The sequence below is a fragment of the Zootoca vivipara genome, chromosome 8 (assembly GCF_963506605.1).
Source record: "Zootoca vivipara chromosome 8, rZooViv1.1, whole genome shotgun sequence".
In the NCBI taxonomy this organism is placed as follows: Eukaryota; Metazoa; Chordata; class Lepidosauria; order Squamata; family Lacertidae; genus Zootoca; species Zootoca vivipara.
The window spans coordinates 84470246-84496394 of record NC_083283.1 but is presented as its reverse complement, the minus strand read 5'-3'; the positions used below and the strand labels follow the sequence as shown (position 1 = coordinate 84496394).

General features: G+C 44.0%; 1 protein-coding gene across 3 annotated transcripts in view; it reads left to right on the top strand.

Annotated features, from left to right (window-relative positions):
- The first annotated feature begins 2723 nt into the window (after window positions 1–2723).
- PURA (purine rich element binding protein A) overlaps window positions 2724–26149 on the top strand; it is a 48236-nt gene continuing 24810 nt past the window's right edge. For 2 of the 3 annotated variants that reach the window (XR_009558078.1, XR_009558077.1), the window contains exon 1: window positions 2724–4288. Coding sequence is in view for 1 of the 3 variants with exons in the window: in XM_060278138.1 (XP_060134121.1) it covers window positions 2954–3913 (960 nt within the window). In the remaining 2 variants the exon portion in view is untranslated. Of the gene's footprint in view, window positions 7634–26149 lie in introns of those variants that run through there. The other variant, XM_060278138.1, reaches the window with a different exon arrangement.

Here is a 26149-nt window from a genome sequence, read left to right as displayed (position 1 = left end):
GATGCTTTGACTCGTGGCCGAGGAAAGCGGGAGCCGCGCGGCTAGCAGGGAGGCGCAACCAGCTCGCAATGGAGGCTGAGGTCCCCCCGCCGCCGCTTTGAGCCCCGCTTCTCCGCGAGTCGCTTCGGCGGGACAGCTCCCGAGCCGGCCAGAAAGCAGCTTCCGCGCTGGGCTGCTGCAAAGCTCCGCCTCTCGCGCCCCAAGTCCTGCTTGCAGGAGCAGCCGACGGCGAGCGGCAAACGAAAGGCGAAGGAGAGCCACCCCTTCGCTCACCTGGTCCCTCTGCTAAGGAAGGAAGGAAGCGTTCGGGCCGCCCGAGCCGCGGCTTGCAAGGAAAGGGGCTTTCTCCGCCGGGAAAGCCCTGGGGAGCCACGTCGGCTCTTGACCAGGGAACCCAGTGCGAGGGAACGAACTTCGCGCAGCCAAGCGGCCTACCTAGGGGCAGTATGTGGGAGAAGGGCTCCCATAATGGGCAGCTCATTCCCTCCACGCTCCGTCAATGCAGCCGGTGCGTAAAATGCCCCTCCCGGGTATCTGGAGTCCTCCGCGATGGCGGTGGCTGGTCACTCCCTTTCCAAGCCTGCAGTTTGCAGCACCCCAAGATCCACAGCTCCTCGGGTCTGCAGGGAAGGCCTATTATTAAAGCCTTAGGAAGCAAGGCCTGGAAAGGCAGAGAGAGCAGCCCTGGTGATTCTGTCCGCTTCTATTCCAAATGGAGACTCTTGTTCCCCTGTTCCGTCGCAGGCAGGCCTGTTTTCCACCGGTTATGCAGAATTACGGCGCGGCGATAGATGCCCACATAACCAGCCCTGCTGTGAAAGGGAAAAGCGAGCTGCTCGAGGTGGATCTCAAGCCACGTTCATCACGACGCACGTTAAAAGGACGCACTTGCAACACACAATCCCACTGAATTTACTGGAATAATGTATACATGTGTACGTTTATAATGCTCTTCTGACTCCTATGCTATCCTGCCCAGAGGCTGCACTCGCCCCAGTGCAAGCAAGCGAAGTGGTCGCGGACTAGTCCTGCCAACATGGGCTGGGCAGGAGCAACATAACAAAAGTTTGCCAAGTCATGAATCTCCTTCTTCCCATCTCGCAGGAGGAGGAAATTCATGGGCAGCTGCACTGGCAACAGAACAGTTCCCTTCTCACGGGATGGATGTCAGGAGGTCTGGTGGCGTCCTCTAACTTCTAGGAGAGCCCTAGCTGCGCATCCTCCGGCTCTTGCGTGGGATCCAGAGCTGACCTCCTCCTCCTCTTCACATAGCTGTCAACCCTCCCTTTTCGGGAAACTCCCTTATTCCAAGCCATAGCTGTCAAACTCCCTTATTCCAAGCCATAGCTGTCAAACTCCCTTATTCCAAGCCATAGCTGTCAAACTCCCTTATTCCAAGCCATAGCTGTCAGCCTTCCCTTTTTTTGCTGGAAATTCCCTTATTCCAGCGCCGTTTCCTGCTGCTGCCCTGGATTGTTAGATATACCATATAGACTGTCCCCGGGACAGGTGAGGCTGCTGCTGATCCCTTATTTTCAAATCCTAAAGTTGACAGCTATGCCTCTTCCTCCTCCCTGCACGGCCTTCCTCCCCCTCAGCAAGGCGCGCAAAAGGGCGCCGGAGTCGCCCTGCCCTGCTGAGGGGGGCGGCGGCGGGGGGGGCGCGTAGCCTGAAGGGGTCAGCTGCCGCTGTCCAGACAGGACCTTCGAGGCAGGCGGGAATTCCCGCCGCCCTTCCTCACGCACAGCGAAATCCCGAAACGGCCCGCTGCCGCGGCAGCCTTGTGCCAAAAAAAGTTGCGTTGCATTGACTCTATAGCATATTTATTGCGGAAAGATGGAAGAGACTCCTCCTTCCTCTTCGCCGGACGGACACGGATGAGGCACGTCGGCATCCTCCAACCCGGGCCCAGAAATTCTAATGAAGGATCTCCCCCCCCCCGTTTTTCCCTCCTCCTTCCGGGTACTTTTTATTACTATTATTGCTACTACTGTCGCAGAGTGAGGCCCTCGAGAGCCCTTCGTCCCCGTCCCGCCGCGCCTGAGGTGCGCGGAGAGAAAGAGCGGGATCCTCCTCCCTGCCTCCTCCTTTGCGGTGAGGAGAAATCTGGAGAAGAAGCAGCGCGTGAAAGACGCCGCCTGAGGGGAAACTGGGGGAGCCCCACGGACGCCGGTCAGTTCGGGGCTATTTCGGCGCGTGTCTGTGTCGCCCTCCCCCGTCTCCCTTTCTCCTCTCAGCCTTTTTTAATGGGGGGAGAGGGGGGGGGCTCGCCGGTCGGTGCGTGTGCGCGCGAGAGGAGGAGAGTGACAAGTGAAAAGGAGGGAAGGAGCTCGCCAGCCGCTCTGTCGCTCTGTCTGTCTGTCTGTCTGCCTATCCCTGCCGCGGGGAGGGGGCAGCCTCTCCCTCCCTCCCTCTGACGGGCGGCGGCGTGAGGATCAGCGCGGGTTCCTCTGAGGGAAGCCGCCGCCGCAGCAGCAGCAGCATCGGGCGCGAGGGCGCCGGGCAGAGGGGCAGGTGGGTGGGGCCTGAGCGCCAGTAAAGCCCGTTCCTCTGTGCCCTCGCCCAGGCCGGGCGGCGGGGCGCTGCCGGCGGCTGCCGCCTCACATCCTGGGGCTTCTCCTTGGCTCCCTCCCTCCCTCACCCCGGCCGCATCTCTCTCTCTCCCTCCCCCCCTCCCTTCCTTCCCGGCTACTGTACACAGTCGCGCGCCTCTCTCTCTCTCTGCCATGTTAGCCGCTCTCTCTCTTTCTGTCTCCTCCACAGATCTCGCGAGAGCGGCTGGCTGCTGCTGCTGCTGCTGGTGGCGGCTGCGGAGGGGGTTGGATCGGCGGCGGCGGCGGCGGCAGCAGCAGGAGCAGTAGCGGCGGCGGGAGGCGGAGGAGGCGGCGGCGGCGGAGGAGGAGGCGGCGGCGGCCGGGGGGCGCAGGCGGGCTTCGGGAGGCCCGGCAGCATCATGGCGGACAGAGACAGCGGCAGCGAACAGGGTGGCGGCGGCGGGGCTCCGGGCCCGGGCGGCGGTGGTGGCGGCAGCGGGCCCGGCGGCGGTGTGGGCCTTCAGCACGAGACGCAGGAGCTGGCCTCCAAGCGGGTGGACATCCAGAACAAGCGCTTCTACCTGGACGTGAAGCAGAACGCGAAGGGCCGCTTCCTGAAGATCGCGGAGGTGGGCGCCGGGGGCAGCAAGAGCCGCCTGACGCTCTCCATGTCGGTGGCCGTGGAGTTCCGCGACTACCTGGGCGACTTCATCGAGCACTACGCGCAGCTGGGCCCCAGCCAGCCGCCGGAGCTGGCGCAGGCCGCGGACGAGCCGCGGAGGGCCCTCAAGAGCGAGTTCCTGGTGCGCGAGAACCGCAAGTACTACATGGATCTGAAGGAGAACCAGCGCGGGCGGTTCCTGCGCATCCGGCAGACGGTCAACCGCGGGCCGGGCCTGGGCTCCACGCAGGGGCAGACCATCGCGCTGCCGGCGCAGGGGCTCATCGAGTTCCGCGACGCCCTAGCCAAGCTCATCGACGACTACGGCGTGGAGGAGGAGCCGGCCGAGCTGCCCGAGGGCACCTCCTTGACGGTGGACAACAAGCGCTTCTTCTTCGACGTGGGCTCCAACAAGTACGGCGTCTTCATGCGGGTGAGCGAGGTCAAGCCTACCTACCGCAACTCCATCACCGTCCCCTACAAGGTGTGGGCCAAGTTCGGGCACACCTTCTGCAAGTACTCGGACGAGATGAAGAAGATCCAGGAGAAGCAGAGGGACAAGCGGGCGGCAGCCGCCGCCGCGGCCTCCTCGCCCTCCTCCGGGGGAGCAGAGCAGCCGCCCGAGGCCGAGGGGGGCAGCAGCAGCAGCAGCGTCGCCGCCGCCGCCGCCGGCCCGCCGGGAGCCTTGCTGCAGGCCGAGGAGCCGGAGGAGGATTGATCTCCATCCCTCCTTGCCTCCTTTCTTCTCCTCCTCCTCCCCACTGCCTTCCTCCTCCTCCTCCCCACTTGGCTGCCTCCTCCCTGCCCTGCTGCACAGAGACACTCGTAATAATAATAATGACGACGACAACAAACAACAACATCGCCACACAAGAGAGAGAGATACGTTATACTGTAAGCGAGCGAGAGAGAGAAAACCGACATCCACACACTGAAAATAATACATGCAGTTAAATATACCTGTTGTTCTAACTCCAAGGGGAGCACCACCGACCACCCACCCACCACCAAAACTGACAGCCGAGCAAGCAACTTCTTTCTCTCCACCCCATCGCTGGATTGTTCCTTCCACTCTTGCCCATCGTATAAAACAGTAAGCAGCTGCTAAAAAAAAACAAAAAACAAAACAAAAAAACAAAAAAATTACAAAAAAGTAATAACATTATATATGATGAACTGTGTTTCCTACTTGATTAAAAATATAAAGAACTGAGTGTTTATTTCCCTAATTAACCAAGAACTTTTGTACACGTTTAAGCTATTATTATTATTATTAAAAAAAGTGTTTGCAAAAATGGTCAAGATTAAAATATTGCTGAATTATATTAAAAAGAGAAAATGTCCTTTTCATGTTGAGCTAACATTTGACTTTAGCACAAAAAAGAGATATTTTAGAACACGTAAAATAATATTTTTAGTTTTTCTTCTCATTTTGTTACCAAATTTCAAAACCTTACATGAAGGTTATTATAGTATATTTGACACCCTATATACCTGTGATTAGAGATGTGTATATATATATGAGGGCTAGGCATGCTGTGTGTCTGAGCTTTGTCTAAATGTTATGCAGAAGTCTGTAGAGTTAAAAGGTACGTAGGTTTAATTCATGCAAGGTAAACAATAAGTGCTCTCTTTTATACAATATGCATTGCATCTGGACCTTAAACATATAAAATGGTCAGTGAAACTTCTGTGAACATGAAGAAAAATTATTAAAAAGGCATTTAAATGAAATTTGCTAACTTGTGATTTTTATGGTTTGAACCAAAGTTATTCAAATAGTTAAAAAGAGAAAGAGAGAGAGAGAGAAAGAGAAGTTCTCCCATATTTTTCTGCACCTATTTGGTTTACAACTAAGTAGGTATATTGTCCTTATTGTGTATATGAGATGTACTTGTATTGTTCATAATATATTTTTTTTATGATGTGTACTTAAAGTACTTCACGTGCAGCAATTTCCAGTAAACCTGTTTTTGAATAACAGGTGGTGAAGGTTTTTTGTTTTTTTCTGTGTGTGGCCACTAGCACTATCCCTTGTTTAAGTCTGAATTGAAACTCCTCTTTTGTGCTAGTGCTAACTAATTTATATAGGCCTGTCATGGAAGTCAATGCAACATGATTATAGAGTAATCCTACTGAGCCATGGATTTTGAATTTCCTTTAAAAGTGAAAGCCAAGTTGGTGTGCTGTAAAAGAAATTTTAATGTAGCTGTGGTGCTAGTTATTACTGGCTACATACTTTATACATGTAGTAAAGATAAAGATACCCTGCCCCGCCCCCAACTGTGCAAGTTCCCTCACCCTCCAGTTAAAAGTATGTACAGTACTTTGTGTGATTATATCAGAACTGTAGGGTATGAAAACAGTCTGTCAGAACACTAATCTGTCAAGTAGTGTTCTCCAAATTGCAATTGTTTGTAGTAATATACTTTTACAGGTTTTTCTTTTAAAATGTTTGTGTGCTTTTAATTGACTAACTTCTTGCTGCTGTATAGTAAAATATTAATATATTTTTTATCATTAAACTGCTGCATGACTATCATCATTGCAAGTGAAAAGTATGTTATAAATGATGCCTTAAAACAGTAGGGAAAATAGTTGGAATTCTGTAGAAACAGTCAACAATATAAGAATCTGTGTGATTCTTGAGATCTGGAGTGTATCAATTTTCTTAACACCCTGACAAATTTAACAACTTAGATTTAACTGCTGTATGTTGAAGATGCTACCAGTAGGAAAGAGACTTTCTAAGCTTCTCATTGATTGTAAGAGGTTGGGCCTAGGAAAGACAAAGAGATTGTTCAAAGGAAATGTATTTTCTGTTTTCATTAAAGTATAATTCCCTTTTTTGGAGATGCACTGTTAAGTGTCAATATAAAATCTGTTTCCGTTGTATCATCCATTTCCAGTTTAACAATTTTGCTACTGGTGTCCATAGAGCACCAAATGTGCAATAATGTTATAGTGGTTAGAAATTTTTGTTTTGAGAATCACTGGAATTTATTACATTACTTTCTAAGGTGCACTTTTCCATATAGCAAAAATAAGCTTCCATGGTGCGTAATGTGATACCTGAAATGGTTTTTGACTGCATGTAAACATTGACTGGTAAGCCTTCTTTGTTTTAATTGGAGAGTTTGAGCAGTTTAATACTGCATTTGAATGGTGAAAGAATTGCATTCTCCATGCTACAGGTAGTTAGGAAAGTGTTAAATTGCTTAGATTCTGCTATTTGGTTGTCTCGGTTCTACTATTCATTATAGTTTTAAAAGTTGCAATACTGCAGATTGGCAGATTTTATTATTATTTTTAGCAATAACTTGTGTAGGTCGGTGTACAGCAAAGTGTCTTTATTCTCTTTGAATTAATATAAACTTTGTTAAAGAGCAAAATCCTTATTCAGTTTTTGGCTGGACATAAACAATTGTCTTCAGAAGAGCTGAAAGTGTTTTGTCTCATGATATGAAACTATATTCCATTTTATCTCACTATTGTCTCTGATAAAGGGTTAGTTTTGCAGGTTCATAGAACAAAACAAGCACCTCTTTAATTAAGAGGCCAAAGTGGAATGCACATACATATTACAAGCAGTGACTCTTTCAAATCACTTTTTACTCTCTGAAAACCTATTGTCTGATTCCAGCCAACGTGTAGATTGGTTTAGTCATTGGAATCAATAGAATCAGCATTTTGCCATTTTCCTTTTTCTGAGAATCAAAATGCATGAAAAGGAACTCTACTTGACCCGCACATTTGAGAATCTTACCATTGATCTGAGTAGGTCAGGCTGATGTGTGGGTTATGCAGTTGTCCTGGTATGGTCTGCTAATTACCACAGTTTCAGCAGCATTCTGTGTCCTAAGTCTGAACGTTGTGATTTATATGCACACTGTAGATATTGTGCATTGACTTGATTAATAGTCATAGTATGTTACGTTGGCTATAAATGACCATGTTTTGGGTTTCACTTTTTCCAGTTGAGGTGCTCAGTTCTTTACCATGGTTGTGCAGCTCACTGTTTACAATGAGCAACAGTGAAAAGACCTTGTCGTAAGGTCAGGGGGTTAAAAAAAGAGAGGTATATTTGACCATATTTGGTGTTCCAAAAAACAGTATGCTCAAATGTGCCAAGCAATCCACCTTTGGGAAACATGCCTTATTTTCCTTAATGTTTTCAGTGTCTTGTAGGGAAGATCCAAGCTCATAATGCTACTTTATATGAAGTGCAAGAAAACTTGAAATCTACTGCAATACAAACATAGTCTGTTTTTGTTTTCCTTTCTAAGCTAAAGCGACACTGTCAAGTAACTTAACATTTAAAACATGACCTCCCTTTCAGGTGATTACAGCATGGCAAGTAATGTCCTTACTTTGAGTCCACATGTTTTTTTTTAAATTGCTCTGTCTGAGAAATTAAATAAACACATTAAAAATTAGACACTGTTGATTCATGCCTCTTTATTGTTTTATGCTGTAAAATGCAGTTTTCAGCCAGAGGGGGAGCTAAAGTAATAAAAGTAAAGTAATTTGACTAGGGAAGAAATTATAGAATTTGACTACAAGAAGAAATGAGCAGGGAATCCAGCATTTACTAAACAAATGATTGAGGGTTGAGGTAAGAATATTTTCAAGTTCAAAGGCAAGTCTTGCATATTGGTGGTGGGAAACTTGTGAAAATGTAAACATTTAACTGAAAAATACTTGACAGTGTCACTTTTTAAAGTATTCTTGCAGGAGTCGCAGCTTGCTCTCAGTAGGTCTCTTTGAGAAGTACTACAAAACAGAACCACCCTCTCAGAACTTTGTAAAATGTAATAGTTTACTGTACAAAGAACTACCATATCAAGCAGCAAAGAAAGGTTAGAGGTGCCTGTCATAGGCCAATAACTTCTTTTGAAAACAATTACATATTTGGCTTTTAAAACAGCACTGAAACCACTTTTTTGATCAGCCATGTCCCTTTTAAGCTGTGCATTCTGTTGTCTACTGTAGTTGGCTAACAAACGGGATTTGTATGCACTAATATATATTCACTAATAGTATACGATACACACACACACACAGAGAGAGACTAAAAGTATATAATACACACACACACACAAACACACACACAAACACACACACACACAACTGAATGTATATATTATTATGGCTGTTAGTTTGCTATCTGCATTTTGTTAAAAGGGCACTAACAAATCCTACCTATTCTGCATGGAAAAATATACACCCTGGCTTTTGACAGGTTGGAAATAATACAACAATGGTCTGAATACCCACAATGGGGTCACAGTATTTTATAATTGCTTTCCATTAAAATACTATTTTGGCAGTTTTTTTTTAATTTGTAAAATAGTTTTTACTTTGTACTGGCATACCTAAATAGGTGGATCTTTTTGAAGCCAACTGGTCAGTACATTTGTAATAATAATAATAAAAGCAATAGATCTGTTTCGCTTGAACTCACTGCTTTCATTTATTGCATGTATTGCATGCATTTATTGCCCAAGGTTTTATATGTGCCCTGAGAAACTGCAGCCACTGAAATGACAGAACAGGAAATAAATGATAAATATTAACTTTACATATTGAAATGCTTTTCATGTCCAAGTTAATATTCAGTGACCTTGTTGTGACATCCATTCCAGACATCCAAACAGTTTTTTGAAGCATTGGGAATATGTGTTCCGTGTGCTTCTAACCTATTATATGCCAGTTTCTCCATTTCCAGGTTTCCTTTAGTTAGAGATTCTATGTAATCTTATTCAAAAAGCTAGAGTTAATAATTATGTTCATAGTGCAGGTTGTATGCCTGCTTCAAAGCATTGTTTGAAGGTTATCATAAACCTTAGCCTGATTTAGATGCACTAGCAAACTCTGGCTAGAAGAAACCCGAAAACAGAGAAAGGAATCAGTATGTGGTAAAATGAGGAACAGGTGAGCCCCTGGCACATTCCTGATTCTCCAAACCTTTTCTCCATGCTATAGAGGCCTATCTGAATTCGGCAAGTAACAGTGAATTGGAGTCCAATTTTTATTGAACTTTACTGCTGACCTTTTTTTTTTCTTCAAAGCTTTTTTTAGGCTGTTATTCTGTGCACACTTGCCTAGGAGTAAGACCCACTGAACACAGTGGGTCTTGTTTCCAAGTAAGCACACATAGGATTGCAGTGTTAAACACAGATTTATTTATTCGTTTTAAATCAAGATTTAACCACCGCTTAAAAATTCCTGATCAAAGGCAACACTTGTCAAAGTGTTGATTTTCAAGTTGTGACTTACTTAGCAACAGGCATTGTTTAACTGGCTTTAAATTATGAAGGCTGAAAGTGAAAAATTCTGGGATTGATATACAAAATGTGTAAAAATATGCTTGGCCCATGCATACCTTGATTTCAAACTTAAAACAATTTGATTGGAGAATCCAGAGGGCTATTGCTTTAGAGGTCTGCCCAGGTCTTGGGCTTTTCTTCCCTGTGAATTTCAGACCCTGAGACATATTCCAAGGCACAAATTACTCTGAAACTCATGCCAGTTTCTAAAGATGTTCACCATGTAGCACAGAGAGCTGCTGTTTGATAAAGTTGAGTGTTCCTGTGTTTAGACCTAGTTATGTGGTTTAGATCTTGATCTTTGCCATTAGCTTCATTGAAAGGACTGCAAGCTTTGTATACAGTATTACAAATTCTACCCTCTTGCTTTTACAAAGTTCATCAGTCATTGTAGGTGTCTGCAACCTTGGTCTCTTAGAAAAGAATAGCCTTCTGCAAATTTTAAAGCTTGTTTTAATGTTATCATCTCTACCCGATCATTATTCTAAAGCGTTGAAGAGGCAGTATAAAGGTGACCCCCTGAATAATTCCTTAAAAAACAACTGAAGATGTATGAGGGTGTCTTGCAAGCCCTTTGAAGTTTTCTTTTTAAATGGCTCCCCAAGAATCCAGTGTTGTTCATAAAGTTTCTAGTACTCTTCAGTATGTGTTCTTGTACAATACAAAGTTTTATCTCATTTTGCAAAGACAAACTAATATTTGCTGTAAAGGGGAGGTGGGCTGATTCTTGCCCTTTAGGGAACCATATCTTTCAGTAGTGTAGTGCTAAACCAGGCACCCCCAAACTGCGGCCCTCCAGATGTTTTGGCCTACAACTCCCATGATCCCTAGCTAGCAGGACCAGTGGTCAGGGAAGATGGGAATTGTAGTTCAAAACATCTGGAGGGCCGAAGTTTGGGGGTGCCTGTGCTAAACCATGTGTAGATTACCTGAATACGGGTAACAGAATCTGTTCATTTCAGTTTTTGAAGACAAATGCATTTTTGTGTGTTTCTGACTCAATAAACTGCCCTGTTAGTTTTGCAAAACATTGAGGCTTTTTAGTGTAACTATGTTCCTTGGGTAGTATTTAGCAATGTTTTGCTCAGGGTAGACCCATTGTAATTCATGAACATGTTTATGGTAGGCCCACGAATTTCAGTGGGTCTACTCTTGAGTTAAACTTAGTTGAATCTCACCCTTTATTTTACATTGTGAAAACAAGTCTAAAGGAGTTTAAGTGTGGCTTAAGTAGTGACCACAGAAATGTGTGACCCTTCCCAGTTTGCTCCTTCCCAGTGTATCTTCTGTTATCGAAAGATAGAGAAGATCAAATATTTTGGTAAAGTGTACCACAGTGTTGACGCTGGGAGTCAGTCCCTAGTGACGCCATATCTCATAATGGCTTTTCATTTCTCCACATATGGCAACTGTAGTGGTTAGCTTTGGTGCTAATTTTAAACACATTGAATGGGGAGCTGCCCTTGAAAATGGCTTGGAAGCTGCAGCTTGTGCAAAATGCTGTTGTTTACCCCTTGGTGAATATTTAGGAGATGGGTACATGTTATACTAGTCCTGCGACAATTGTACTGATTAAGGTTGCTTCCAGACCCACAGGAAAGTGCTGGTGCTTGCTTTTCATAGGCCTTCTCATCCCCCAACCCAAGTATCTTCAGACTTCCTTGGCCTATAGAGAGACCATCACACTGTCTGCTCGGAAAATCAGTCTCTACCCTTTGCAGTGTCAAGCTCTTTGCTACAGTTGCCCCTATTTAGATCTTCTATCTAGATTAGGGGTTGTCAAACTGGTTCCTACTGCCCACTAGTGGGCGTATCAGGATTCTAGGTGGGCAGTAGGGGGTTCTATGGCACAAGATGAATCCTCTTTCCATCAAGCACTGGTGGGCAGTAAGGAAATGTTACCATCAGAAAGATGCATTAGTGGGCGGTAGGTATAAAAAGGTTGACTACCCCTGTTTATCCTTATTTTTAGAAAAAGTTAGAACTTTGTTTCAGGTTTTATTTGGCAAAACTGACTGAGTTTCTTTGCTGACTAATTAAAAAAATATCAGCTGCTCTATTTAATTTCTTTTTAAGATAAAGTTTGCTTATATATCACTTTGAATGCTGGAAAAGCAGCATATAAATGCTTTAAATAAATAGTTTTGCTGTTGAAATGTTGCTTTATTAACAGGTTAGTATATATTTATTTTTCACATTAGAAGTTGCTGTTTAAAGTTCACTCTAGCAGCAGACTTTTTTCCATTAAGTTCCTCCCACAAAACAACCTCCTTTGAGAGGTAAACTTTATAACAATGGCATTTATAATTTTGTTTAAGTAGATCAGGCATGTCCAACAGGTAGATCATGACCTACCGGTAGATCACAGGACATCTGCGGTAGATCACTGGTAGATCTTTGGCTCCCCCCAATGAAGCTGAAACAACTGTGGCTCCCCTTAAAAAAGCTCAATATTTTACCTCCTCCCTGAAAAAAACTCAAAAGGGGGTAGATCACTGCCAGTTTTTAACTCTGTGAGTAGATCGCAGTCTCTTGGGAGTTGGCCACCCCTGAAGTAGATGAAAAGTTGCAATTTTTCTAACAACCCAAAGGGTTTTTTGTAACAAACATCCTTAATGGCATCTGTTTCTGAGAGCTTGTGTGTTGGTACCGTATTTAACTTGAATATGAATAATTAGCTTGTTTGGGGAGGATATAAAGTAGCTGAAAGCATATACAGTATGCAAATCTCTCTTTTGTCAGACTTGGAAACAGCAGAAGGAAGCATCAAGTGAAAGTATAATTTTATGTGTATCCCTGTTAACTGAACTATATAGAGTTCAGATGGATCAATGGCCTTGCTTAGACTATGGTGGGCCTTTATCAATAACTGCTATATAGCTAAAGCTGATTTAGTCTTATTGTAACTACTGTAATGATTTGAAACAAATGTGGTTTCAAGAAAAATAGTCAACCTGTGTTGTAGATTGGGTTGTAATTTGGCTATTTTGAATTTCAGACGTTCATATTTTTAGGCTTAGGTCATGAGGATGTTCAAATTGAGTTTTGTTTTCATAGTTCTAGGCTCCTTAAGAAACCAATAACTCTGCCCAATTTTCACCCAAAAACCCACTTTGGAATCTTCCATTGTGTAAGTCAGGCAAACAACCATTGATTTCCCCATAGAGGCGGCTTGAGATTCTTGGAGCTTATTGTATTTGCTGGACACTAGAGATACTGAATGCAGAGGATATTTATACCGGTGAACTTACTCAAGGATTTGCCTTAGATTGACCAACGTTGTCCATTCTAAAATAGTGTGCTGAATGCAAATCAAATTACCGGTATGTTTCTTCCTATATACATAAAAATGTAAGGCCATCATTGTATGGCCCTCATTGGAGGATTGTAGTACCACATTACAGTCCTGAATTTGCAGGAAGTCAGGGGAGAGGAGAAAAAGGGGATGCATGTTGCACAACACCAGTGGCCATGGCATGGGAGTAAGAATGGAGAGACATTGACAAGGGGAAAGTATGAGTAAAGCAGGGATGGAGGAAACAATGGCAGAAGCTTGTGTGAAGTACCTTTCATGCAATGCAATACCTGAGGGCTCTGCACCAGAGGGGGGAAACAGCCATTGTAAACAATGCCAGGGGTGATACTGGGGAGGCTGAAAGTGGCAGTTTAAAAGAAGGTCTGAGTACAGTGAGAAGGGAGTTTGGAAAGGCTCTGTTATGTTAGCCTGCATTGTACCCATCTCTATTGTTTCTCCTTGTTAAACTTTTTATTTAAAACAGCAGCAACAACCCCTCAGTGCCCCTCCTCCCCTGCTTTATTCAAACTTTTGCCTGTGCTTTGAGTACAGGGAGAAATAAAACAACGGCTGTTTTAAAATTCTCCCTTCTCCAGTCCTTAACTTCCTCATGTGAGAGAGTTACAGGTAGGTAGCTGTGTTGGTCTGAGTTGAAGCAAAATTTAAAAAGTGTGCATGCACACGAAAGCTCATACCAAAATAAAAACTTAGTTGGTCTTTAAGGTGCTACTGAAGAATTTTTTTTATTTTTCATGTGAGAGAGATAAAGGATGTGGAGCCCTCAAATATTCCATGGTACCTTCTCACCATTGTATTTCACCTCCTGGTACACTGTGCTGTCTTCGGTATGAAGTACCAGAGTCTATGTAGTACTTTAGAAGATATTTTATTAGCAAGCAAACACATATACAGGTGACTCCTCGCTTACACAGGGCTTATGTTCTAGGCTCCTGCACAGATAAGTGAAATTGTGTAAAGCGGGGAGCACCCTCTAAACCCCACCCCCTCTGCCGCTCCCAATCCATACCAAAAATACTGTATCCAAAAATATTGACAACTAGAATTGAAGCTCTGGGGCCGGCAGGACGCTGGAGGATGGTGGGAAAGCAAAGGAGGCTGCGCTCCCCCACACACCAGCTGTTAGGCGGGGATGCTGAGGAGCCTAGAGAAAGCCCTGCTGCACCTACAGTCTCTTCAGTGTGTCCTCCGTCCTCACTGACGCTCTCTTTGGGCTCCGGGGAGGGTCTCCTCGCAAGCCATGAGGACTCTCCAGCTCTCTCCTGCCATTACTGGTTTTGAATTGAATTATTTAATCATTTCCTTGGGCTCCTTGATCACTGCAGATGGTGACAGCAGTCACGAAATTAAAAGATGCCTGCTTCTTGGGAGAAAAGCAATGACAAACCTAGACAGCATCTTAAAAAGCAGAGACATCACCTTGCCTACAAAGGTCCGCATAGTTAAAGCTATGGTTTTCCCAGTAGTGATGTATGGAAGTGAGAGCTGGACCATAAAAAAGGCTGATCACCAAAGAATGGATGCTTTTGAATTATGGTGCTGGAGGAGACTCTTGAGAGTCCCATGGACTGCAAGAAGATCAAACCTATCCATTCTGAAGGAAATCAGCCCTGAGTGCTCACTGGAAGGACAGATCGTGAAGCTGAGGCTCCAATACTTTGGCCACCTCATGAGAAGAGAAGACTCCCTGGAAAAGACCCTGATGTTGGGAAAGATTGAGGGCACTAGGAGAAGGGGATGACAGAGGACGAGATGGTTGGACAGTGTTCTCGAAGCTACCAACATGAGTTTGACCAAACTGCGGGAGGCAGTGGAAGACAGGAATGCTTGGTGTGCTATGGTCCATGGGGTCATGAAGAGTCGGACACGACTAAACGACTAAACAAGAACAACAATCATTCCCTGGCCCCACACATATGTGTGGTTGAGCACAAGTAGAACAAGTGTGGGTGGGGAGTCTATATGTACAACATCCATCAACTGAACTTAACATGCTCTAACTGAATAAGCTAACTGACAGCCTTGCTCTTAGGATTCCATCCATCTTACAGGATCATTTATCAGCATGAGGTGTGCAGGCAAAGGAAGCTGCAGAATTAGGAGAGAGGAAGAGGCATGAAAGTAAGAAAAGAGAGGACTGAAGAAAGTAGGAGGGCGAACGTGTTGTGTATGTGCAAAGGGAGCAGGAGAGCACAATTGGAGAGGTGGCGGCATGCATAGCCAGGACTTATTTTGGGGGGGCAGGATCAATGTTGGGAGCAGAACTGAGCTACCTGCGACACAATAGATGGAAATGGGTGTTCTTTGTGTGCAAGAGAGAGTTGAGAAAAGTAAGGAGGGTGGAAGGAAAAAGGGAGCTCAAGTAAAAATGGAATGGGGTTGAAGAAGAAAGCAGGGAGATGAAAGGGTCTGAGGAATAGGAGGGGTTGGTAGCTTCATAGTTGGGTAGAATGCGCAAAGGGTACTACGTAGTTCCCATGTGTGAGAGGAGGAAGGTGCAGGAGGTGAGCATGGGGGTGGTTTGTGTGCAAGGGCAGTTACACCAAAGGAGGTGAAGCTGAAAACAGCTGCATAGTAGGACCGCAGAACAGAAGGGCTTTCAGAAATGGGCTTGGGAAGGCAAAAGTGAACTTAGCTGCATGGCGTGGGAGGGGAAAGCTTTAGGAGGTTCATGGCGGAATGGCCATGTGGGTGGCAAGCAGAGCAAGCAGGGACACAGACCCTAAATATTGTTGTAGTAAGTAGGTATTAATATGTGAGTTTAGCCTAGTTGTGATAGGTTTATGCAACTCTTCTTAAAATGAGTTTTCTGTTTTTGTCAGTTGCTGCTTCAGGGGCGATCTTTACAAGTTTACTAACTGCAAAAGTCCTACAATCTCTGGTCATACAAGCTTCAAATTGAATTGCATGGTAACTTGCAGGGTAGTTGGATATTTCAGTTTCTGTGTGTTACTTAGCATATCACTTCTGTAGACTACAAGACTCTGGGCAAAGTATTGGTTTGCTTTTGCTGTTATACAATTTCTGATGATATTGTATAGTGCTTAGATTGATGAGCTTTAGCAATACGAAGTTTGAAAATACTGTTCTTTAAAGAATTGAGAAAATTTGTATATCAGTACAAAATCAAGGAGCAGCTACCTCTTTGAGAAAAATTTAGTCAAGAATGGTGGAGTAAGAGCAGTTTTTTGCTTGCTTTTTAAATGTTTTGAGGTTCAGGAATCACATATTTTTCTGACCATTTCTATGTCCACCTAAAAACATGGTTTAAATTTCCCTCCTTTTGGAATCTTAGATTATGTCAAAAATTTCAAGAATATTGCAGCGCATTCCTCTCCTGTGGTTTGGTGAATTACAAGGTTCCAAAACATATATTTCTTAAATGTCAGGTTTTGGATGAAACAATTATTCATAGGTGTGTTTCACTGATAATATAATTTTTATAGTCTCATCCTAACTATGTTTTTTGGAAGCAAGCCCCGCCCCACTGAGCTTTGTGAGAATAACTTCCTATTTTTCCTAGTAATGGTGCTAAGAAGCAGTGAAATTTTTGAATACTAGACCCCAGGTATTTAAGAGGAGGAAGTTATTGCGCCAGTTCAAAAGTCCAATTGTGCATGGGTTTATATGAACAGCAAGAATGCAGGCACCCCCATCCTGTTTATGCACGTTCAATATGTATGTGGCTGTGCATATGTGCATCATGCCACATGAAAAATGCTCCTAAAAGAGCCACAAGGGTCAGAAAGGTGCGAAAACTTTGCCTATCAATCCCATGCACCGTTGCGCCAACTGTTGAGACCTATGTAGAGTTGGAGTTTGAGCAAGGAGATTTGGAGGGAGCAGTTGTGGTGGAGTTTGACGGAATTTAACATCTGGTAAGTGCTGCTGGGTTTTTTAGGGGTTTTCAAGGATTTCCAGAGGTTTAGAGGTGTCTTTGGGCTTTGCCAATGGTGTTTCAAATATACACGATTTCACATATATGCGTGGTGCCTCATAACATAACCCCCATAAATGGGGGGTTGCCCATACTACCAATATTTCTGTAAATGTCCATCATCTTGAATCTGGAGATATATGGAAACAGAACTTAAAAGATAGACTTTTCCTTTCCAAGTACAGTATACAGTCAAACCTCGGTTTACGCCTACCTCTGTTTGCGACCGCTTCGGCGAGCGACCGCTGTGGACCCGGAAGTGTTTACATCCGGGTTCCGTGGCGTCGGATGTGCAGAAGCATGCCTTCGGGGAGCGACCGCTTCGGGGAGCGACCGCCTCTGCGGAACGGATTGCGGTCGCAAACCGAGGTACCACTGTATTCATTACTTTGCAAGACTGGCAAAAGAGAGGAGAATCTAGAAGAAAAAATGCTCAGAGAAGGGAAATGGTGCTTTAATAGGAAGCATTTATATGCTGGTGGGCTTCCTTGAAAAGAAAAGAAAATGTTTGGGATGGTGGCTTGCATTACTTTTTAAAGCAATCAATAAGATACATGCAAATTCCACTATAGATGCTATGAAGATGCTAACAAGTAGTTCAAAGATAAGCTATTATTTCCAAGGAAATAAAACTCCACCGTAGACATGGCCTTCGAAGGATATGGAACAGAGCAAGCCTTTTTTAGACATCCGTGTATATAGGAGGGAAGAAGCTGCCAGTACCTTCCTGGTCTTTTCATTAGTGTTGACATCATATGGATTCCTCTAACTACCTTTCAGTTGGATCAATTTGGAAATGAGACTACATTTATTCTAATTTCTGGTGAAAAATCAGGATGTCCATCAATTGTGTTGATATTCTTGGTTACATGGTAGGCAGTGCAGTTTCTATAGTAGGGAAATATCAAGGCTGTTTTGATCAATTTTGTAATAGCATACAGTGGTACCTTGGGTTACAGACACTTCAGGTTACAGACGCTTCAGGTTACAGACTCTGCTAACCCAGAAATAGTACCTTGGGTTAAGAACTTTGCTTCAGGATGAGAACAGAAATTGGGCGGCGGCGGCGTGGCAGTCTCTGTTAGCTGAAGTGGTACCTCAGGTTAAGAACAGTTTCAGGTTAAGGACGGACCTCCAGAACGAATTAAGTTCTTAACCCAAGGTAACACTACTATTGAGTGGGACTAATTTACTACTCATGGCATTGTGCACAAGAAACAACTGTTTAAGTCAGTATGCAAAAAAGTATGAGCATGGTGCATTTGTGAGATTACTAGTGTATATGTTTGGTGTTGTTTTCTTTTTTAACCAAGATTAGTGTCATAAAACTACCAGGTGGCATTACAGAGCTAAATCAGGTGGTACTCAAATCCTTGCACTGAGGGAGAATCCAGAGTACTACAAATACAGTTATGAACAGGGAAAACTGAGCAGGCCGCAACATTGCAAACTTGATCAGGATGCCCTCAAGCCATTGATACTTCATCCTGAATTCTGGAATAGGGATAAAGACATGCATTATAGAGGATGGGAAGCCAGGGGTCAGTTTTGAGTTCAGGACCTCATATAGATTTTGAGTAGAATCTCAGAAATATAATCTCTGATCTGATGCTGGCTCTTCTGTCAATAGAGAGAGTGTGCAGAATTCAGTTAATAGTACATAAGGCTCTGGTGTCTGTGCTGCAAGCAGCTGTCCATATGCAAACAGTGAAACACTGGAAGGCAGCAGCAGAGTTCATTGTGGCTGGACAGGATCTGGGAGATGGTTTGCTCTCCCTCCCTCCCTCCCTCCCTCCCTCCTAACTTAGATGAGTGTGCTGTAGTTTTCTATGCCTTCCTCCATGCAAATTAGGTTTGCTGTAGTGTTTCTCTAAGGAAGACAATTACCCATGTCTTCCCAACTACTGCTGGGCTGTAGCTCATCAACAAAGCAATAACCAGTGAAGTTAACTCATTGTTTGAGGAAACAAGCACAGCTGGGGCCTAGCATTCTCAGAAACTCTTTCTAGGAAGTCTTGCCCTGACCAGATGAAGCAGTTGTGATGATGGAAGGTGAGCCTTCCCAGTGCTCAGTAGGACACCTCCTCTTCTGGGTCTTTCCCACACTGTCTCAGGTGGTTTCTGTGCTCAACCACCCTCTGCTCTGCCCATTTCATTTCTTGGTGAGTTCTAGGCAACTAGGGAGGAGGGGAGCTAGTTGCAGCAGGAGGGGGGGGACTCCCTGGATTCTTCAGCAGCCTGTCTCAACTTTGCCTCTTGACCACCCTCCCCTCCGGCTTCTGCTTCAGCCTCAGAGTGCAAACTGCTCTCTGCCGTAGCCTCTTCCTGTTCACTAAAGCCTGTCGCCTCTTCTGCAGCTGATGCCTCCCTCCAGCCTGCTGCTTCTCCCTGTGAGTCCACTCATTGTCACCCCACCACTAATTCCCTAGGCTTGGTTCCCTTGGAGGTTCCCCAACTGATGCCTCCCACCACTCTTCTGCACCCAGCCAGTCCATGGCAGCTACTAAGTGTGTTGTAAAGTCTTGTATCTTATCTGCATGGCACTTAAGCTTTTGACTTTGTAATACTTCTGTCTGCTTCTCTTTATGTTACAATGATGTGTGGTAGTTTGTGTGATCCATTTTAGTCATGAATAGACGGTTTTCAAACATTCTTGTTCTTTCAGGGACTGCTTCCAACTTATTGTGGCCCCATACAATAGCCAGATGGGTGGGGTATAAATAATAAGATTGTTATTCTTATATAGGCAGACAGTGCAGATGCTTAAGAAAGGTGTAATGTGCTGGTGATGGTAACCTCTCAGCAGGATTTTGTGCTAACTGGAGCTTCCAGCCCATCCTCAAGGGCAATCTCAAATATAGTGCATTCCAGTGATCAAGTCTCAGGTTTACCAGCATAAGGACCACCATGCCCAGATTATCCCTGTTGAGCAATGGCCATAGCTGGTATAACAGCCAAACCTGATAGAAGATACTTTCAGCTACTGAAGCCACATGAGTCTCTAGTGGCAAAGATGAATCAACTACGAAGCTGCTCCTTCAAAAAGTTTGTGACCCTATCCTGAACAGGCAAAGAGGAAATTTCCTGGATTCAGGAGCAACTCACACACAATTCCTCCATCTTGCCAGGATTTAATCTCAGTCTATTGACCCTCACCCAGCCTACCACTTCATCCAGATACTGGCTCAGGACTTGCATGCCCACTCCTGATTCAGATGTAGAGTACTAGAACTGAGTGTTACTAACATACTGAAAGACTTGATGCTCTAAATCTTCTAATGACCATGCCTTGAGGCTTCATGTACAGTAGATGTTATATATGGGGACGAACAACTAGTCGCCCAGTGCTGCTCTTCAGAACTGGTCCTGCAAATAGGACCAGTGTCTCTGATCCAGGCAGATACCATGGTTGATAGTATGAAAAGCTGCTAAGAGATCAAGTGTAGCAGAGTCACACTCCCACAGACCATTTCTCAATAAATGTGATCCAGCTGGGTGACCAGGACTGATTTGATGCCAAAGCCAGGTTGGAACTAGATTGGCAGGGGTCAAGATAATCCGTTGCCTCCAAGAGTGGCTGTTGTTGATCCACCATTACCTTCTCAAGCAATTTCCACAGGACGGGGATATTTGTGATCAGACAGAAGTCATCTACTATTGGATGCAGAGTGGAGTGGATCTGTTTTTTGAAGTGGCTGCACTACTGAGTTCTTCAGGGCGGTAGGCACCAGTCCCTCATTTAACAGCACATTAGAAACACCCTGAACCTATAAGGTAGCTTCACTCAGGCATGATAGGAAAGAGTTGTGAGGTTAAGGTGTTGGACACATTGTCACCCAAGTTGCTGTAACAGAAACTGATCCCACAACACTTGCTCAGTTGGCGCATTACACAAGTCAACAACTAAAATAAGAGCAGCATCAAGGTTGCTACAGATGCAAGCAACTTTCTCCAAGTGCCTTAGAAATAATTATCAGCCGGTTATAAAGGACTTATTGCTCCATCCATAGGGGCAGATGATAATTATAGCCCCCTGGCTCAACTGGATCACTACATGGGGATGCAGTGGAAGCAAAATGAGCCTAATTTGCTTTCTTTGCTGCCACGCAATAGGTACAACTGTGCTCTCTCACTCAAGTTCGATCAACTGCAGATCATTCATGTCTTGTGCCATTTCCGCTCTAGCCATCTTCTGGATCATTTTATTTTGTGAAGTTTCCCAGAATACCAGGGTGGCTGCTCAGAAGCGACCATGTCAATAGCTCGTCACAAATCCTCATTTCAGGTCATTGACAGGGTCTCCTGTCTACAGGAAAAGTCCCTAGAACTTAACTCCAACTCCCATCAGCCCCAACTAGCAGGCTGCAGTCAAACTTCTTGAGAATTCCTGGAGAACAGGCGAAGTCCCAGCAGACTGGAGGAGGACAAATGTTGTCCCTATTTTCAAAAAGGGGGAAAGAGAGGACCCAAACAATAACTGCCCAGTCAGCCTGACATCAATACCAGGAAAGATTCTAGAGCAGATCATTAGGCAAACGGTCTGTGAGCACCTAGAAAGAAACGCTGTGATCACTAAAAGTCAGCATGGGTTTCTGAAAAATAGGTCATGTCAAACTAATCTGATCTCATTTTTTGACAGAATTACAAGCCTGGTAGATGAAGGGAACACTGTGGATATAGCCTATCTTGATTTCAGCAAGGCCTTTGCCCCATGATGTTCTTATAAAGAAGCTGGTAAAATGCAGCTACACAATGCTACCATTCAGTGGATTTGTAACTGGCTGACTGACTGAACCCAAAGGGTGCTCATCAATGGCTCCTCTTCATCCTGGAGAGAAGTGACTAGTGGGGTGCCACAGGGTTCTGTCTTGGCCCAGTCTTATTCAACATCTTTATCAATGACTTGGATGATGGGCTTGAGGGCATCCTGATCAAGTTTGCAGATGACACCAAATTGGGAGGGGTGGCTAATACCCCAGAGGACAGGATCACACTTCAAAATGACCTTAACAGATTAGAGAACTGGGCCAAACAAACAAGATGAATTTTAACAGGGAGAAATGTAAAGTACTACACTTGGGCAAAAAAAAATAAAAAATGAAAGGCACAAATACAGGATGGGAGACACCTGGCTTGAGAGCAGTACATGTGAAAAGGATATAGGAGTCTTGGTAGTCCACAAACTTGACATGAGTCAACAGTGTGATGCAGCAGCTAAAAAAGCCAATGCAATTATGGGCTGCATCAATAGGAGTATAACATCTAGATCAAGGGAAGTAATAGTATCACTGTATTCTGCTCTGGTCAGACCTCACCTGGAATACTGTGTCCAGTTCTGGGCACCACAGTTCAAGAAGGATACTGACAAGCTGGAACGTGTCCAGAGGAGGGCAACCAAAATGGTCAAAGGCCTGGAAACAATGCCTTATGAGGAATGACTTAGGGAGCTGGGTATGTTCAGCCTGGAGAAGAGAAGGTTATGATAGCCATATTCAAATATATAAAAGGATGTCATATAGAAGAGGGTGAAAGGTTGTTTTCTGCTGCTCCAGAGAAGCGGACACGGAGCAATGGATTCAAGCTACAAGAAAGAAGATTCCACCTAAACATTAGGAAGAACTTCCTGACAGTAAGAGCTGTTCGGCAGTGGAATTTGCTACCAAGGAGTGTGGTAGAGTCTCCTTCTTTGGAGGACTTTAAGCAGAGGCTTGACAGCCATATGTCAAGAATGCTTTGATGGTGTTTCCTGATTGGCAGGGGGTTGGACTGGATGGCCCTTGTGGTCTCTTCCAACTCTATGATTCTATGATTCTATGATTACTTCTATGATTATAAGCCAAGGAAGCAGCCATGCCAATGGTGACTGACGTTCTAAAGAGTAAAGATAAGTCTGAACTCTTCCCAGACAACAACCGGTACAGGTCAGCTATACGAAAGACCCTTTCGTGAACCACAACAACCTGACCTGACAAAGCAAATGCAGTGGGAATCCTAAGCAGGAAAATTAAAATCCTAAGCAGGAAAGTTAGCTTTCCCACTGAGAAGGACTGGACTGCTGTGAAGAGAGTTGCTAGATACTTAAAGGGAACTTAAACTGCCAGCCGACAACTATCCAAAACTACTAGGTTACACAGATGTTGACCATGCCAGAGACAAAAAGGATTACAAATCAACAGGTGGATTTATCTTTGTTTGGAAATGTTCCTGTTTCCTGGGCCAAACCAAGCACATTGGGGTGAAGTATCTCAATGTGTGAGGTGACACAAGATGGTCTTGTTGATTTGGCGTATTGTCAAACCAAAGAAATTGACATTGCCATCAATAAGATCATGGCATATCTTTTGTAGGCACTGCTGCATTTAGAATCCTGAATTATTATAATATTTCCTTTTTCAACGTGGTGGAGTCTCCTTCTTTGGAGGTCTTTAAGCGGAGGCTTGACAGCCACCTGTCAGGAATGCTTTGATGGTGTTTCCTGCTTGGCAGGGGGTTGGACTGGATGGCCTTTGTGCTCTCTTCCAACTCTATGATTCTATGACATGGGGAGGCTAATCCTGCTTCATAGCATTCAGGAATTCTCAGATGCCATACATTTTCAGGAACAAACTCTGTGAATAGGTCTTCTAGCCATGCAGGGAGGGATACCAAAAGTTCACCAGGTCTGACCATGGCAGCAGGGTGGTTTGGACCCCCCCGCCACAGTTTTTCAATCACCCATCACATTGCCTGGAGCAATGACTAATTCAGGGTTGAGACCTGCCCTGTGTGTTGGGCTGCTTTAGTCCTGAATTTATGCACAATTGAATTAAACTACAATTTAAGGGCTCAGATTTTTGGGGGGAGGGAGGCTAAATTTAAAAATAAATAATTAAGATTATTAGTTTTTATAGAACAGGGATCCCCAAACTGCGGCCCTTCAGATGTTTTGGCCTACAACTCCCATGATCCCTAGCTAACAGTCCAAAACATCTGGAGGGCCGAAGTTTGGGGGTGCCTGTTATAGAATCATAGAATCTTTGAGCTGGATTGTACCCAAGGATCATCTAGTCCAACCCCCTGCAATGCAGGAATCTCAGCTAAAGCATCCATGACAGATAGCCATCCAACGTCTGCTTAAAAACCTCCAAGGAAGGAGTGTCCACCACCACTCTTGGGAGTCTTTTCCACTGTTGAACAGCTCTTACTGTTTGAAAGTTATTCCTGAGGTTTAGTCGGACTCTCCTTTCTTGTAACTTGAAGCCATGGGTTCCGATCCTAGCTTCCTGAGCAGGAACTGGTTTCACCAACATTTGGGGGGGAAATGTCCTATGTTTTGGAATGCATGTGGCTTGTCCTTTGCATGGACCTCTCAGGAGGTGCACTGCATCAGTTTTTCATTCTATACATGAAAACACATCTTTCCACCATCTCACTCCGTATAAGTCGGGGCAGGTTTTCCTCTCCCTGCAGCATTCTTTCCAATTGCAGCACTTTCCATCTGTGAGGTAAGAGTAACAACTACCATTAACTTATATGGAAGAAAGTAAAGGGACTCTCACCTGCTCGCATCCCTGGTTACTGAGAATCCAGCCTTCTTCTGTGAACAGTGGTCCTATTCTGTGTTGTATTTCTTGGCCACTAGAGTGTGGTAGAATGTTGGAGACTGGCCTTCATATGGTTCGGGAGGTTCTTTAACAACACTATTTATGGGCTTGAAGGAGCCGCCATCTCTTAGGGAGAGCTCAGTTTTCAGAGGCACAATAGCTTCCCAGGTGAGAGATGGATGAATCCCTACGATGCTTCTAGGTAGAGGTCTTGTTGTTATTATTTTTAATAACATTGTAGTGAAATAATTTCAATTATAAATAAATTAAGTGATACAGAGGGGGGAAAGGGAGAAAGTGAGGAAAGAAGAACAAAGATGTGTAAAAGAATATATATACAGTATACAAATATTCAATGTAATTTACTCCCATACATTCTTATATGAAGTGAAATAGTGTTATTATCCTAATACGTGTATAGATACTAATAGCCTACTACATTCTGTATAAACTCATTCCAAATGTTGTCATATTTATCCAAGCAAAGCCTATTTCTGTAAGCAGCCCATAAGTTGTGAGTGTTGTCATATTGTCAATCCATTGATTAAAGGGTATCGTAACTTGATTCTTCCCATTCATCTGTATCAATCTCTTGGCCACAACTAGGGTGCGTAGAATCCATTTTCGTTGTCCCATTGTTAATTTCCATACAATAGGCTTATCGTTCAAAATAATATTCTCTGGAAGTTTTAACTTTTTCTGCACAATCATAGTTATACACTCCAGAACTTTCTCCCCAAACTTAGTAAGCACAGAACACTGAACAAACATATGTCCTTTCCACATCTCCAAAACAGAACAGCTAGTCCCTTTTTATGCAACCGTAAAGGAGTCCCATAGATTCTAAACATTATTTTCTGTTATATAAGTCTTAATTTAAGGTCCATCGATACCTTAGGTATTGAGACTAAAACACTTTCCCACTGTCTTTATTCCAATCATTTCTTAAAGTCTGCATATTGGAACTTATTTATTGCTAATACATATTTCTAAAAAGTAATCACTGGCTTTTTAGTTTTGAATGAGTCATCCAATTGCTCCAGTATCTCAGGTATCTCGGAAGCTGAGAGGGCGGCCAGCCCAAACACCCTTGTTAGGAGATGTTGTAATGGAAGATGTTGCCATTGGGCTGCATCTGATAAATGATATTTTTGTCCTAAAGTAGCTTAGGTATAAAATCCATCTTCCTCATCTATCAGTTGGTCCAAAGTCAAAACACCTGCTTCCATCCAATTTTTCCATGTTACCATCTTTTTTGCAAATTTTAGAGTAGGGTTTCTCCACAAAGTAAGTTTAGCATGTGAGAATGGATCAATATACAGTATATATTGTCAATATATTTTATATCCTTCTAACTGACTTAGTAGTTGCCGGAGTCACCTGACATTTCAAATATTTTGATCCTAGTATTGTCCAACCAACCAAAGGTGCTGTATGTGTATATTCTAGGGTTGCCTACATCGGAAAATTAAAACCAACAGTAGGTTTCCAATATTTAATATTTGACAGTAAATAAGCATAATGATTGAATTCGGAATTCTGAAACTGCCTTCTTTAATTTGTAACTGCATTCTCTGCAAGGATGTTCTCAGTGTTGTTGAGCCTCAAAGACATTTCCTAAACAGGGAGTTTTATCTTTTGAAAGTATGGTCCAGATATAAAAACTGGAAGTCCTCTCAGAATATATATAAATCTGGCAATAATATTCATTTTGAGAGCATTCACCTTTCCCCAAAGGGTAGGGTTCAGTGACTCCCACCTATCAATATCTCTTTTATTAATTTATTTATAT